Source organism: Plasmodium knowlesi, assembly GCF_000006355.2.
Source record: "Plasmodium knowlesi strain H genome assembly, chromosome: 1".
Lineage (NCBI taxonomy): Eukaryota > Apicomplexa > Aconoidasida > Haemosporida > Plasmodiidae > Plasmodium > Plasmodium knowlesi.
Window position 1 is genome coordinate 438,401 of NC_011902.2, and position 16,107 is coordinate 454,507.

At 42.6% G+C, this 16,107-nt stretch overlaps 5 protein-coding genes across 5 annotated transcripts; 2 read left to right on the plus strand and 3 right to left on the minus strand.

The window, feature by feature from the left end:
- Positions 1-1,748: 1,748 nt before the first annotated feature.
- Positions 1,749-7,892, plus strand: PKNH_0108900 (conserved Plasmodium protein, unknown function; the record flags this gene model as incomplete). Its single annotated transcript, XM_002257544.1, has 1 exon — positions 1,749-7,892. The coding sequence occupies one exon, from the start codon at positions 1,749-1,751 to the stop codon at positions 7,890-7,892; it is 6,144 nt and encodes a 2,047-aa protein (XP_002257580.1).
- A 428-nt stretch (positions 7,893-8,320) lies between these two features.
- On the minus strand, positions 8,321-9,433 carry PKNH_0109000 (uncharacterized protein; the record flags this gene model as incomplete). The annotated part of the gene is made up of 4 exons (XM_002257545.1): positions 8,321-8,500; positions 8,744-8,912; positions 9,018-9,197; positions 9,348-9,433. 4 exons carry the CDS (start codon positions 9,431-9,433, stop codon positions 8,321-8,323), a joined length of 615 nt encoding a protein of 204 aa, XP_002257581.1.
- An 860-nt stretch (positions 9,434-10,293) lies between these two features.
- PKNH_0109100 (DNA repair protein RAD14, putative) lies at positions 10,294-11,565 on the plus strand (the record flags this gene model as incomplete). Its single annotated transcript, XM_002257546.1, has 1 exon — positions 10,294-11,565. The coding sequence occupies one exon, from the start codon at positions 10,294-10,296 to the stop codon at positions 11,563-11,565; it is 1,272 nt and encodes a 423-aa protein (XP_002257582.1).
- Positions 11,566-11,889: 324 nt separating this feature from the next.
- Positions 11,890-13,313, minus strand: PKNH_0109200 (conserved protein, unknown function; the record flags this gene model as incomplete). Its single annotated transcript, XM_002257547.1, has 5 exons — positions 11,890-11,966; positions 12,102-12,188; positions 12,352-12,570; positions 12,705-12,942; positions 13,074-13,313. The coding sequence occupies 5 exons, from the start codon at positions 13,311-13,313 to the stop codon at positions 11,890-11,892; spliced, it is 861 nt and encodes a 286-aa protein (XP_002257583.1).
- Positions 13,314-14,480: 1,167 nt separating this feature from the next.
- Positions 14,481-15,252, minus strand: PKNH_0109300 (60S ribosomal protein L34, putative; the record flags this gene model as incomplete). Its single annotated transcript, XM_002257548.1, has 2 exons — positions 14,481-14,774; positions 15,094-15,252. 2 exons carry the CDS (start codon positions 15,250-15,252, stop codon positions 14,481-14,483), a joined length of 453 nt encoding a protein of 150 aa, XP_002257584.1.
- Positions 15,253-16,107: the final 855 nt, after the last annotated feature.

Genomic DNA, 16,107 nt, shown 5'->3' on the forward strand with positions numbered 1-16,107 from the left:
TGCGTTGTGAAATTTGCACCTCACGTTATGCATTTTTTTTTTTTTTTCTTTAAGTGATGCACGTTTCGTGCGAACCTTTTAAATGACACTTGTTCGGGGGATCCCGACCGCTTTACTAAAAAAAGGGAGCATGCTTCCAAGTGGTTATCCACCAAACAGGGAGAGGGAGAGATTCCCCCAACTCAATAAGTGCAGCCGACTTTGTAGGGGCGAAAGAACGGTATACACATGATATGCACCTCCATCACTGGAAACATGACCGTTGCACAGCCGCCATGACCCCCTTTGTGATGAGGTCACAAAAGGGTGTGTGTACGTAAAGGGAAATTTAACTCTCTATCGTGGAGTTGGCATACATTGGGGGGTAACGCTGTTTACTGGTCCCCATTTATTTTTCTCTACATCATCATCAGGGGAAGGATATGCCAGAGGAAGGAATGTCAATGAGGGGTTGTTACTCACCCCCATCCACACTAACCTTGACTCGTATTGAAACATAATGCAATGTGGAAGCGGTGTGTATGATGGGGCTAATTACCTGCATTCGTGCCTCCCATTTTGGCATGAACAGTTGGGGCGAATGTTGTGAAAGTAGTAATTCGTCCAAGTCGCCCACAGGGGGGGGGTGTACATTTACGTGCGCCCTGTGAAGGGAGGTTACTAAATAAGTAGAAAGTCGCCCAGTGGGAAAACTGGCCAACCCACCAACGGGGCAACCGCCCGCAGGTATATTAAAAAAAAAAAAAAAAAAAAAGGTGACTGCGTGAACAACTTCCCCACATGCAAAACGTATGAACATACATGCACACACGCATACACACATAAAAAAAAAAAAAAAAAAAAAAAAAAGGGATTTCCCGAAAAAAATTGTTTAAGACCCACTTAAAAAAAAAAAAAGGCAACACAGTTCTCTTACGAGACTGAGTGACATTGCCTCATCAGATTGTAACAGATTGTTTCCAACTTTTAAAGATTTAATCAATTAGCCAAAATGTGCACTTAATTTTCACCTTGCCTGTTCAGGTAAAAAAAAAGGTGGTGTACGTATTATTTGTACATTTGTCCATATGGAAATTGCTCCTTTGTAAAAATGCGCATTTGCATGCTTATATTTTTGTTTGTGATAACTTCATTTTAGCTGCCCTGAATCTTCAATCAATCTGAAATTACATTCCTTTCATCCTTAACTTTATTTGCCTTTTTTGTCGCCATTTTTACACCTGGCCATTTGCGCCTTCTCATTTTCGCATTTTTTTATCGGTTGCCTTTTTATATTTGCTCTTCCTTGGGTGTCGCCCCCCTTCAGGGATCACGCAAGATTGAGGCTATTTGTGCGAGCCCCTCTTTCGACTACCTGTACAACTCCTTTTAGCGACTATTTGTGCGACCCCTTTGGGGGCAATTTCTTTTTCTGTTTGTTCGGAGCATTTGTCTGTGCTCATTCACGTGTGTACGTGCTCGTGCGAAGGGGCATGCATACCCATGTCTGCACATTACCTGAGTATATGCTCTGCTACACGTTCGCTCGTGTCGAGTGAGAAAAAACATGGGGCATATTTTCCCCCGGAGTTCTGACAACCCAGCGCGCTCAAGTAAAAATATATGGTTGCGCCGTGGGATGCACTTTTTAAGAAAGTTCCATCGTTTTCGCGTTGATCTGCACAGTACATGCTAATTTACTTGTCAATTGTTAATGTTTGTCAAAGGGATTCAACGTCTGTCAAATTGTTCCAGCTTGTGTCACCAAGATGAACCAAGTGGCAAGTTTTAAAAACGAAGGGCGACGCAACTGCGTGGGACAAGGCGATGATGGAGGAAGACTCAAAAGAGAAAAAATAAAAAACATTTGCAAAAAGATAAATCACCTCAAAAGAAAAGTATGTAGCTCCACTGACTACTTTAAGTGTGTTGAAATTTTATTTCACAAGGCCGGATCGAAATGTGCTGTCCCAAAGAGGAAGAAGAAATCTGTGAAGCGTGGGGGAGGGCCTGTCTCTGCCTCCCCGAAGAGGGGCATACTTTTTAGGGGGAAAATTAACCACGTCGAGTTTTTTGATGCTCCGAAGTTGTTCGCTCTTTTTGAGAAGCACGCAGGGGAGGTGGTCCATGGGGCGGTCAATACGGGAAGTCACACAGAGGGCAATACGGAAGATCACTTTGCAGCCCAATTGGCTAGGTACAAACCTACATTAAGCAATGGCAACGAATTTGTTTGCTCTTTAAGAGAAGAACCCTTATCGCTAGAGAAGAATGCATTACCAGGCACAGAGAGAGTGCCTTCTCAGACATTCCAATCCAGCGGAAAGGATTTAATTTGTTGTAACCACCAGTGGGGCGATGTCATAAGTAATCCGGGATGCACATTGAATGGCAATAATGCGGAAGAGCCCAGATGGGTGAATGATGATCAGCCTTCCGGACAGGTCTTCACGAACGAGGGAAAGATAAATGGAGAAAATACCCCACAGGATAACAAAAGGAAGAAGAAGCAAGTGGATAACTTAGGCCATTATTCCAGCATCAACAAGAGGATGAAATTAGGCAAATGTGAAGATGACGAGAACACAAATAGAGTTTCACCTGAGCAGTTAAAAGTTGATGTTGCGCAGTTGGCACCGAGGCAACAGGTCGAATGGGACGATTCACCTCGAGGCACACGCATGAAGTGTGTTCTACAAGATGTACCCATTGGACAAAACGTGTGCCATGTGAAAGATATGCCCCCCTCTTATACCGGTCGAATGGCCCCCAAGACAATTCTCCAGAAGAGAACCACAATCATTGAAGAAGGCATTGTCAAAAAAAAAATTCTAATGCTAAAAATTTCAAGTATAGTGTTCAACCATGGGGAAGGGCCAATGGAGAAAACGAGCCAAGTCAACACTTTGGGAAATGCTCTCGAGGGGAGGAAGTCTATTCAAACTGATGAGGGTAATGATAGCTATGTGATGACTATACCCACTGATGAAGTGCAATCAAAATTGTCCAGAAGGTTCACTACAGATGATAAGTACATGGAAGATGAGATGAAAATGGAAGAAGATATTCAATTCGTATACAACTTATTCTGCATTTTGGTTGTCCATATGAATTCTCTCTTTAGCATGTGCACTGAACTGCTTCGGTACAACTTTTCTGACTTGACGTTCGAGCAGAAGGAGTTGTCCAGTCAGTCCAAGAGACTCATTAAACTTATACGTGAGTATCAGAAGGAGGAGAGCTTCGTCATTCGATTCGCGAAATACATTTTGAGCTTTTGCCGGCGGGACGCCCACATAGGGAAGGGGACCAACAAGCGTCATTCTCAACATGGTTTGCAACCCCCTCGCAGAGGAACCATAGCAAACTTGGACATGAAGTTTTTGAAGAAGATAATCAAAGCACTCCTCAAATGGAAACAGCAGGACCAGAACATTCAAGTCGTGATAACACAGAACAAAGGGGACAATCAAACGAACATATTTAAAATAGAAATAGGCAATCACCAGATGGTGAAACAAAACTTCTACGTGAGGAAACTCTACTTCTGCAAATACAACGGTGAGCTGTTTACCTATTTAAAGAGACTCTCCGCTGTACATTCTCAATCCAATTGGGGTTCTACTGAGGGGGAGAAGAATGACCCAGATGGAATTAACACGGGAGTAGATAAATTCGATGGAGATGCAACGAATGAAGTAGCTCTAAACCGTGTGAGTCTGTACCAGAGGTGCTTTTCCCCCCTGTGGAAGACCAGAGAAGGGGAGGCAAGCGCAGAGCTAAAGGAAGGAGTCGAATTGAACAACGGTGCAGAGAAAGCGTCACGGATGAGATGCACAACAGGTTCATATGAAGGTATAGAAAATTATCATTCCGCTAGTGATACTGATGGTTCTTTTGAGGGGGATCCAAACGAGGAAGGAGAGGAGAACAGCATCTGCTTGGAACTTTTTTCAAGCAGACAAAGTAACCTCACCAAGAATCAGATGAAAATTATTTTCTATTTGAATAAAATATTAACGGAAGAAATTAGATGTAGCCAGGACTTACGGATTCGTTCAAAAAGGGAAGTGGAACAAACGGAGATTCTCCTTTGGGAGGTGAAAAGGTTGCAGGATATCTTAAGTAGAAGTGACATCGGTGTGAAAAATACCAGAACCACTGAAAGGGTTCTATACAAAACGGTGCAAATGGAAAGAAGTACAGAGTTTTTCCCTCACCAGGATGGAAAGGACACGCACCTAATGGAGCAGACAACTTTCGACGAGAATGAGATTGATCAATCCATTTGGAGGAGAAACACAGAATTATTCAACGTAACAAATGATGCCCATGGTATGGGAGGAAGAAATTCCCTTTCTTTCACGGCAGCGGAGGGGGAGAAATGTGTGAATCCATTCTACCACCCCGATGACTTCACAAAGGGGAATCTAATAAGAGCGTTCCCCTATGAGCAAGGAATTATGGTTACCTCTTCCAAGGATGATGGAAATATATCTAAGGTGAGACAATTAATTGGTAAAATTTTCGATGAGTTGATGAAATGCCACGTGAATACTTCCCATCCGTGTGATAAAGATATTACAACTAAAGTAGATGCAGTGGAGGAAGGACATAGGGAGCAGCCCCCCCTTGAACAAGATCCGCGAATCAAAGAACTTATGGAAGAATTGCAGATGGTGAAGAAGGAAAATTCTGAGTTTGCAGAATTTTTGGAGAGAGAAAAAAGGCTAACTTCCCAACTAAGTTTGGAGGTAGAGAAGCAGAAGGAAGTTCTCATGGAGGTGGAATCGAAGCTAGAAAATGAACGGAAACGGAACGAGGATCTGCGAGTGCATCTCGAGAAAGAAGAATTAGTGAACGACGCGCTCTTTTCGCAGATGGAGGAGGAGCGCAAGGTGAACAGCGACGCGAAGGGGAGGTTGGCTGAATTGGAGACCAAGTTGGAGGAGGAAAAGGGAAGAAGTAACTCATTGGAGGAAGAGCTAGCTGAAGAAAGGGAAAGATGCAGTTTGTTAGAAGCACAGCTAACGGAAGAAAGGGAAAGATGCAGTTTGTTAGAAGCACAGCTAACGGAAGAAAGGGAAAGATGCAGTTTGTTGGAAGCAGAGCTAACGGAAGAAAGGGATAATGTAACCGCACTTAAGACAGAGTTGGAAGAGGAGAGGGATAATGTAACAACCCTTAAAACAGAGTTGGAGGGGGAGAGGGATAATGTAACCGCACTTAAGATAGAGTTGGAAGAGGAGAGGGATAATGTAACAACCCTTAAGACAGAGTTGGAAGAGGAGAGGGATAATGTAATCGCACTTAAGACAGAGCTGGAGGGGGAAAGGGATAATGTAACAACCCTTAAGACAGAGTTGGAAGAGGAGAGGGATAATGTAATCGCACTTAAGACAGAGCTGGAGGGGGAAAGGGATAATGTAACAACCCTTAAGACAGAGTTGGAGGAGGAAAAGGGAAGAAGTAACTCATTGGAGGAGGAGCTAGCCGAAGAAAGGGAAAGATTCAGTTCGTTGGAAGCAGAGCTAACGGAAGAAAGGGATAATGTAACAACCCTTAAGACAGAGTTGGAGGGGGAAAAGGGAAGAAGTAACTCATTGGAGGAAGAGCTAGCCGAAGAAAGGGAAAGATTCAGTTCGTTGGAAGCAGAGCTAACGGAAGAAAGGGATAATGTAACAACCCTTAAGACAGAGTTGGAGGGGGAAAAGGGAAGAAGTAACTCATTGGAGGAAGAGCTAGCTGAAGAAAGGGAAAGATGCAGTTTGTTGGAAGCACAGCTAACGGAAGAAAGAGAAATAGTAACAACCCTTAAGACGGAGTTGGAAGAGGAGAGGGATAATGTAACAACCCTTAAGATGGAGTTGGAGGGGGAGAGGGATAATGTAACAACCCTTAAGATGGAGTTGGAGGGGGAGAGGGATAATGTAACCGCACTTAAGACAGAGTTGGAGGGGGAGAAGAATGTGAACGACTGCTTGAGAGAAGAACTGGAAAAGGAGAAGGAGATAATTAGCTCCATTGAAGGAGAGTTACAAAACGAAAGGGAAACCAGAGCATCGATATTCGCACAGGTAGAGAAGCAGAATGAACAACTAAAGCAACAGGAGGAGGAAATGAGAAGAATGAAGAAAGATTTGGAGGAACAGATAGAGAGAAATGCCTTCTTGGAAGGAGACAAAAAGGAGTTACCCTCCGTGAAGATGGAAAAAGATAAAGAAAAAGCAATAATAAATCTCATTGATGAAAAAAAAAAAGAATTTTCAGATGAACCAAAGAAAGAGATAAACTACGGACACCTATATGATGAGTTTGTAGAAACATTGGTGGAGAAAGAATCTCTTGAAAAAGAAAATGAATTCATGATGAATCATTTTAATGAGAAGATAGAAAGGCTTAGGGAGCAAGCCAAGTACTTCGATGAGAAGATAAGTCACTACAAAAGTTTGTGTGAATCGTACGAAAGAACAAACATGCAAGTGGATAGATGCATGAACAAATTGGATGAAATGATAGAGGAGATAGAATTGTATCCGAACGTGAGTGATGTTAAATGGAAAGAAAAGCTAGCTAACATTAAGAAGGTCGCAAAGGATATAAAGAACATATATGAAGTGGAGAAGGTGGTGACAGATAATCCCCTCCTTGATGAAATAATTATGGAGAAAAATATCCTTATGGAGAAGATCCTACAACTGGAGAGTGAAAAAGCAAATCGACCTGTGCAGACAACCGATGAAGGAGAGACACAAAGTCGGAAGGATATTCCAGATGAAGAGACAAGGAAATACATGGAAGAAATGAACTTCAAATCATTGAGAGATTTTTTTTCATTTCATTTAAATATTCTGAACGAGTTCAGTTTTACAAAAAATTGCTACAATCAGCTGGTGGAGGAGAATCTAATGAAAGGGAGGGAGTATGAGAATGAAATTGCTCTGCTGAAAAAGATGGTGAAGGAGAAGGAGAGCGAAGTTGGTGTATCGGATGAGAACTGCAAGTCGCTTATGCTGGAGGTGGAAAACTTAAAATACATTCTAAATGACTTGTTCACCTGTGGGGGCGGTCGGGTACGCACAGCTAAGGAGGAGAAAAACTCTCCAATGGTGCAGGGGAGAGTGGGAGAGAAATTGTCTCCATCTGTAAAGGAGAAAGTGGAGGAGAAATTGTCCCCATCTGTAAAGGAAAAAGTGGAGGAGAAATTGTCTCCATCTGTAAAGGAAAAAGTGGAGGAGAAATTGTCTCCAGTGGTGCAGGAGAGAGTGGAAGATAGCGTACTTATCTCTGCTCTGCAAGAAGAGTCTATGGTCACTAAGGAGTTGTCTCATATAGCCCCAAACGAATCGACCTTGTTGGCGGAAGAGGTGCCTTCCGTGGGGGATGCCTTATCATCGGTGTCCCCAGAGTCTGCCAAAGACAGAACCCTGCAGCGTACCCCCGTAACGGTGGACAGTAAAATTTCGAGAAGCGGTCGAAACAGCAACGGTGGCGCGGCTTCGAAGGGAAGGAGAACAACGCCTCGAAACGGAGCTGGTAGGGGGAAAAGAGGCACAAGCAAAGAAGCGGAAAAGAAAGGGGACAGCAACGATGAACACAGAGATGAACGCAAAGATGAACACAGAGATGAACGCAAAGATGAACATAGTGGTGGCCGAAAGGATGAACACAGTGGTGGCCAAAAGGATAAACACTGGGAGGAACGAAAGGGGGAGAGCCAAAGTAGGACTGAAACCAAGACGAACAAAGAAACGAGTGGAAATAAAAACTGCCGAGGCAACAGGAGCAGATCTGGCAGCAAAAGCATCCACACGGAAAGGGGCAAAGTCGGAAGTGATTCGTTGGTAAGCGGCAGTGTGGCAGAAGAAGGTGGCAGGAAGTATCAGCTGAGGAGTAGCAACAGGAGGAAGTAAACGTGAGGGAAGATGGTACCCCCTAATTTTTTACTTGTTTACTCCTTCTTTTCAGCCCAGCAAAAGGTGTTCTGGTCACCTGATCAGATTGAAGAGAGGTTCATCCATCACCTCGTCCTTTTTTTTCTTTCCTTTTTGTCATCTTATTAATAAATAATATAACGAACTTTTAAATTTAAAAAGAAAAAAAAAAAAAAAAAAAAAAAATGGGACAAATTTGGTTGCCACTTCATATTTTTTTTTGTCTTTTCGTTTTCACGTGTTTTTTTTTTTTTTTTTTTTTTTTTTTTTTTTTTTTTTAAATTTAAAAGATTCTATGGGCACATATGTTTTGCTGCGCGTGCAGGCGGACGGACAATCAGGTTTGACAAAAGGGGGTCGATTGGAGCGGGTCGACTGCAATGGGTCGATCCCGCCACGAGGCAAAACTACACATTAAAAAACATCATATAGATGAAGATAGGAAAACACATGCAGAGGTTGTCGAGGGCACCGCCAAAAAGTTCTAACAGGCAGATGGACAATCCTAAGAGGAGCGTGTGCAGGTAATTTTCCACGTAGTACAGGGACACGAGTGACACGAAGAAGCAGGCCAGAGTGCCATGCAGCTGAAGGGGGAGGGGAAGGGAAAGTGAAAAAAAAAGGGGGGGAGCGTTGTATAGGTGAGGCAATAACGCAATGGTGCCATTACACAGTGACTGAGTAACGCAACGGGGTGAGTTGCCCACCGAAGTGCCATCACATGGTAATGTTGAACGTGAGATGGTGATCCTCTGTGACAAGGCACTCAGCAGATGCACCCGGTAGAATAGTGCGTAAAAACGACTCCAATCGATTTCTTCTTCCCTTACTGTTTTCTTCCTGTAAATGGAGTAGGCGGGGAATTGTCTGCCCACGATGGCAGCCATGGGATCGGCAAAAAAAATGGGTGTCAACACGTAGAGCGGAAGTTTGAAAAAGAAAAAAAGTGAGACGACTGTGTTGTAGACGATGATTCCTTTGTCTCGGTAGACACCAAATCTGTGATTGGGGGGGGAGAAGGTGAATAGGTGGCAAGCTGAGCAAGTGAAGGATTACCTTTGAGTGGATGAATGGCCCCCTAGGTGGAATCGTGCAGAATCATACCTGAATGGACAGATAAAGCAACGAAGGATAGATGTGACAGCTATCAAATAAATGAACAGAACGTAGTGGCTTCCCTTCCCGGTGTTGATAACATCGTTCACTTGAGGCGATCTTCTATTACCGTTTATGTTCATGTCGAAGAGGAGGATGATTAGCCCGCAGAGCATATGGGCTAACTTTCTGCAGAGGAGGAGGGGGAAACGAAAAGAGGTTTCATATAAACGATCGGACTAGCCACACCACAGTGGGACTGCACCAATGCAACTGGACCAATGCGATTGCACTAGTAGATGCAGTAACAACCATGGACGGAGAGTTTGTCCTTCGAACCTTGCGTAAAACTTGGGGATCTTCTCCCACCGGTCGAGCACCGTCACAAGGAGCGCCACCACAAGGAACAGGATGGTGCAATTCATTTTGCGTATTTTTCCGTTCACATGTAAGGGTGGGAAGGAAGCGACATGTGGGCCACGTCGATGGAGGTGTTATAAATGAGAATTCCCTTTTTTTGCTATGACATGCAGGGCCCCTTTCTCTTGGATTCTTATTCGCCCTTTGTATTCATATTCTCTTCACCCCGGGGAGAGAGTATTGCCCCTGGTTCGACGTGACATAACTCCCCGCAACTGACTGGACCTTCTCTGCAGATGTACTTTGAAAAAGATGGACTCAGGAAGGGGGAGAGTAGCCTTCATACATGGCAAACATGAGCAGGAGGGGGGCCATACGAATTAGCGGAGAATCTATACAATTTTTGTAGGTCACTCTCTGCGCGCAAGGCGTGGTTCTAAATTTAAAAAAAAAAAAAACGTCCATAAGGATGGTGAATCTGCATGCGGAGAAAAAAAAAAAAAAAAAAAAAAAAAAAAAGGGAAACGTGACGTATATCTATATGATGGTTTATACAAGAGCTTTTATGTGCATTAACATGAGTGTTTTTTTTTTTTTTTTTTTTTTTTTTTTCTCTTGTACGAAGCATTCATGGATATAGCTCCTTTTGCGCCTCTGCACAAGAGGAGACCACCGAGTGTTTGCAAAGTAACAACCCTGTGATAAGTCTGGGACACATGGTTTTTTTTTTTTTTTTTTTTTCTCCCCCTTGAAGAATTCGTCCGGGGGAGGGCGGCATACTGATGGACAAACGTGGTGCATGCGAGGTTCCACTAAGGTTCGCCCTCCCCCGGATGGATTCTTCAAGGGGAGGAGGACAACCAAACCGATCCAACTGAGAAGAAGCAATTGACTAGAAGGGTATCTGGGCTGAGCCACCGCAACCATGGCGCATAGCGATGATTCGCAAAACGAAAGGGAAGAAGCGAATTACAACACCATTTTGTATGAACAGAACCTAAAGGACGAAATAGACTACTACGCGGAAGAGTTACCCCACATAAACTTTTATTTGAAATTCCAAAGAAAGAACTTTTTGCAGGAGTTCCTACAGGAGGTTCTGGTGTTGCCAAGTGGGATCAGATCGGATGGGGATCAGGCAGGGCAAAGGGAAGGCACAGCTATTACCGTGGATGAAAGCAAGGAGGTGGCCATCCAGGTGGAGGAAAGGGAAGACACGACTATCCTGATAGGGGAAAGCAAAGACACTACTACCCCCGGGGAGGGAAGTGCCCGCGATAATGCAATTCGGCGAGATGTGGAAATAGAGGAGGTTTTGAATGACGGGGGTTTTTACGTGGAGGACGACTCCGGGGGGGAGGAACCCCCATACGGAGAACCCCTTTTGGAGAAACCGCTCTTAGAGCAGCCATATTTTGTACCGACCCCAGAACATCACTACGAAGATGGCAACCTGAGGGATAACCTACTGAGGCTAACAGAAGGAAGTGGCGTCTGCAGTGGCAAAAGCGATCTAACCCACCTGAACGAAAGCGATGAAACCATAAAATATATAAATGATATTTTTCAAAAAAACAAGCATAAATTCCTGTTCAGCGTGGAGCGGCAAATAGAAAATAAAGAAGAGCTTATTCTACAAGAATATTGCTTTTTATGTAATAAAAAAAAGAAATTAAACAAACCCCTATGTGCAGTAAACATATACATATGCTACGATTGTAAAGTGCAGGATAGTAACTTCAAGATGATATCCCTAAGCAAGTTGGTAAGGAAATATTGCCTGAACAATTATGATTTGTCCAAGTACGAAAAGCAGCTAGCTCTTTTATGTACGAAGAACCCACGTGGATACTCCAAACAAATGAAGCTATACTTTGTTTTTCAAATAAAAGAAATTGCTATACGCAAGCATGGATCCATGGAAAAAGTGAAAGAGATGTATACGTCGAAAATGTTAAAGGCATTTAGGAATACACAACGAACTGTTCAGTCGTCGAAGAAACGGAAGAACCTACACAGGATGATCAAACCTCAGACCATTTACAGCAAGAAGGTTAAAAAGGCGGAGGAGGAAAAAATTATTTGCGATAACAGTGAACACGAGTTCGACTCCCCAACGTGTACCAACATGGAGGATTCCCTTTACGTGAAGAAGTGCAGGAAGTGCGCCTACCAGGTGGAGTACATGCAGTTCTGAGGCGGGGCAACAACGTGATTAGGCATGGGATCAGGCAGGTGGTTAGGCAGGTGATCAGGCAGGTGATCGGTGACATGAACAAATCTAATTGGTTACACATGGAAGTGTCCTACTACCAAAGCGCGAAAAAAAATAAAATAAATAAATAATAATATAAATAAATAAAGGGAGAAACGGAGAAACGTCAGAAGATAAAATTCACCCCGAAGACCACCTTACACAGTGGCAGAAAAAGTTCATCCCCTTGCTCAGCTTCCAGGAAAAGGTATCGCTACTCCACACAACATTCGGATGCATTCTAGATGGTCTTCTCTACATGGCAGTTCAGTCAAAAAATCTTTTAATATTGTCTGAGGGCTCCTCCTTCAAGTTGTAAACGAAGGTGTACCAGTCGATTATCCCTGAAAAGCAGAAAAGAAAAAAAAAAAAAAAATAACAAATAAATAAAATAGCTAAAGTACCCCATTTTGTGGTTCCTAACTCTTTGCTCATTTCTACATGACCAGGTCAGATGAACAATGTTCATATTTGCGAACCATCTGACGGGGCCCACTCGTGAATTCTGCTTATGAACTGATCCTTCGTTAGTTCGGGGAGGTCGCTAAAGGAGGAAAAGACGCATTCTGCAGGGGGAAGGTAAGTAAATGGAAATGTTCTCACTGACCCCCCAATAGGCACTTGTATAACCGCCCATTAGGGAAAAATCCTTCCCACTTGAACATAACCTCCACATCTTTTTCATCTTTTTCATCTTTTTCATCCTTTTCCGTTCGAGAATTCACTTACGCATTGCATCGTTGGAAATGGGTTGCTCACTCACATAGTCGTTAATTATTTTTAAATTAATTTTATTTCCAGTGTTGATGGCTGCATTGGTGCCTGTGCCGGTGGCCGTGTTCATTCCCACGCTGCTACCCGTGTTGATAACTTTGTTTTTGTTTTTGTTTTTGCTCTTGACGAACTCGCTAATTTTTCGACAGTTCTCTACATAAACGATCGGGGACACTGTCGTTGGGGGAAGGGGGGATCACACACATGTAATGGGTAAGATAAGAAGGAAAGGAGTGTTTTTACACACCAGAGGGGAAAGACGTGAGGGACAGAGTAACTGTGGAGTGACTTCCACCATGGAAACTCACCAGGGATGCTAATTGAGCCCTGGTTCTTTATTTGCCCAGTATTGATAGTGAGGGGCCATTCGAATTCAGCCTGTCTCAGAAAGTTTTTAAAACTTTCGAAATTTAAGGTGTGGTTTTTAGGAAGGAATAATTTCTGCCATTTTTTTTTTTTTTTTTGATTTTTGTTCAGCTCTATAAAATCATTGTTGTGCGAAATAACGTGGCCTAATAATTCTTGGTCAGACAGGCGCCCGAAAATCTGCGCGGAAGGAGAAAAGAATGTACTCAGTGTATAGGTAGAGAAGAAGGCAACTATATACTGGTGCTAGTTGAAATAAATGTTCCTCTAGTGAATCGAACAGATGGAACCATTATCTTTAACTGATTTACCTTAATTATGTCGAAAACGAGGAATGCAGAGACATGTCGTTGCCGACCCCGCCTGAAGGTAAGGAGGCTCTTCTTGAGGTAGAGAGAATTGCTTTTCCAGTTTGTCTGTAGCGTGGTGCTGTGCGAATTCCTACTTAGTGTGTAACCATTTTGTAAATACTTACATTCGCCAGTTATTAAGTGCGTATGTAGTATAAGTGTGATGAATAAAATGGGAAGGAGTATCTTCGTCGCAGACATTTCTGACTTGCTGTGTGTGCTTTGGTCTGCCCTGGCGTGTTCAGCACCAGTGCCACATGTTCAACAGCTTAGCGTTGTAATACATCTCCTTTATAACCCCGCCTCTCAAATCCACATTCATCTGTTTGCAACGCAACCTGCTTCTCCCCCCTACGAGGCGTGCTCAAAAAAAAAACTGGAGCAAGCGCATAGTTGAATGTAGGGCGCACTGTAGGAGAAAGCAAAAAGGATTCACTAGGTGGCTAAAGTAACTATACAGGGGAGTACAGTGCAACCTCTTTTTTTTTCTTTTTCTTCTTTTTTTTTTTTTTTTTTCTCCCAAAATGAGCATCAAGTTATGGAAACTGCGATAGTAGTGCCAGTAATTTACGGGTGCGTATCACACAGTAAAGGAAAAAAAAAAAAAAAAAAAAAAAAAGTTTCACCCTTTTTTTTTTTTTAATCTTATAATGAACGGAGATATTTTCCCCCAACACGTTACTACCAATTGGAGTAACCACACCAACGGGTGCCTACCAGACGATTTCGGCAAATGTGCAAAACACTAAGATGTGAGAAAAAAAAAAAATGCTACAGCCAAGCTGCTCATGTGAATATTTATGGATCTTCCAAAAGGATAAGTTTTTAAGTTACGTTTCCCTTTTAATTTTCAAGCAAAGTATCCTCTTTGACCAAGCCGTGGTGGGCACGACTAACAGGGTTGGAAGAAACACCATGACGCCACATCCTCTACAATAATGCGTGTACCTCAACATTGGCACTTCCCTTTTGAGCGCTTAATTAAAAAATTTTAAATGACTTATGTAAGTTTGATATATATACACTAACAGGTGCAACAGCGGGGTATAGTTAAAAAAAAAAAAAATAATAAATAAAATGAAATACGAGAAAAGAGAGCAGTTAAGAAGGGAGTAGAGATAGGAAAAAACTGTTATGCGAATATACACAACTGCGTATGCGTATGAGCCAATGCTCTTGGGGCGAAGAGTTGCAAAACCTGTGGGAATCTCACGCGGAGGTTGAGCTTCCACCTATGCGCACATAATATTTCTGACATTCTCTCCGCAAGAGGGGGTGTGCGGTTGGGTTGTCTATATCATTGCTTTTCCTGCACATGTATATATTTCCCTATGGGGGAGGTGGTGTTTGGAGACAAACTCTTCTCATTCATCTTCCTTTTCGCTTATCAGCGACCTTCTTAACCTTCTTGTTATCAGTTGTAGCTTTCTTTGCATCCTTGGTTGTTGATTTTTTCTTTTCCTTTTTAACTTTCTTCACCTTTTTCTCCTGTTTCTTCTTTTCCTTCAATACTTGTCGAACACATTTCTGCTCCTCAAAAAGGAAGGCTCTCATGATTCTTTCTCGAATGCACTTGGCGCATATGGAGCCTCCATAGGCCCTGGAAACTTTTCTATCCTTTTTCCTCGCTCGGCGGTTGTCTGCTGGTCGAAGGGCCTTAACCTACATAATGGGAGAAAAAAAAAAAAAAAAAAAAAAAAAATATATGAACTGTTCAGGTAAAAAAAAGGACAAAACTAGCCAAAAGGGCAACACTTCACGAAGAAGCAAAAACATTAATGCATGAAGTATATATACAAACTGGTGCGTGGGGAAATGGCGCGACATGGTATAGCACGTATTTCTCTCGTTAATCCTTAATTTAGGGGAGAAACTCGATATACATATTGTACCCATGTGCATTGTATATTATATGCCCCTCTCTCCCGCGCTAACTCCCTCATGTCAGCCACCACTTTGCTTCTTCACTCGTTGCACTTACCCCCTGAATGGCCATTTTACAGTCGGCGCATTTTGGCTTTCCGGCCTTCTTCTTCACTACATGGATTGTTAACCTTCCCCCGGGCGTCCTTACGGGCCTCACTTTGTTCGACTTGGTGTTGTAGTGATTGTGTTTACGATAATGAACTCGTTGTGCCATTTTGAAAAAAAAAAAAAAAAAGAGGCGTGTGGGATTAAAGGTTTAGAAAAAAAGGGCGGGATCCCGAAAAATGTTGCGTGAACAGGGCAAAGTCTTCTCTTTAACTCGTACGGCAAAGGAGTTACCGTAAGTATGAGCGTATATATTTATATGTTTTACCGCGCGACTGTTTCACTGTAGGATGGCGGACGAGCCAAACTGATAAAACTGAATATGCAAGGCGATAATAATTGGAAATGCCGATAGGCTAAGGTTGCTAACTCGCGTGAACGTAAGTACAAAAGTGCGAAATGCGCCTACGCTTAATCTAATCGTGTGATTGAACGTATGGATGAATAAGCAATTACGTCAGTTGTTAACTCTTTTTTTTTTTTTTTTTTTTTTTTTTATGCTTACGAAAAAAAAAAAAAATAATAATTTCCTTTCCTCGCAACTGTGCATAAAAGATCATAAACGTGATTGATAAAAATTTTTTTTTTCAAATTGGCGAATTAAAAAAAAAATAATAAAAGAAAAGAAAAAGAAAACGTATACGTAATGTTTACGTACAATAAATGGGGCTACGTTCTGCCGCAGGTGACCCTAATAAAAATATAAATTTCGGGCATTTATATTTGTGCATACCATACGGCATCGCCAGGCTCCTCTTCTTCGATCCCAATATCATCGCTACCGCATATCACGTGGGAAAAAACCTACCTCTCCCCAAAAAGGCATTTTTTTTCCATCTAGGTGCTGACGTGCCAAGTGATACGGTACCAAAAACCCCTGCGCATTTATCGCAATGTTTGCAGGGAGAGGTAAATGTTATATATGCTAATGGGGGGTGGAGGAGGAAATTATTGGCGCTTGCAA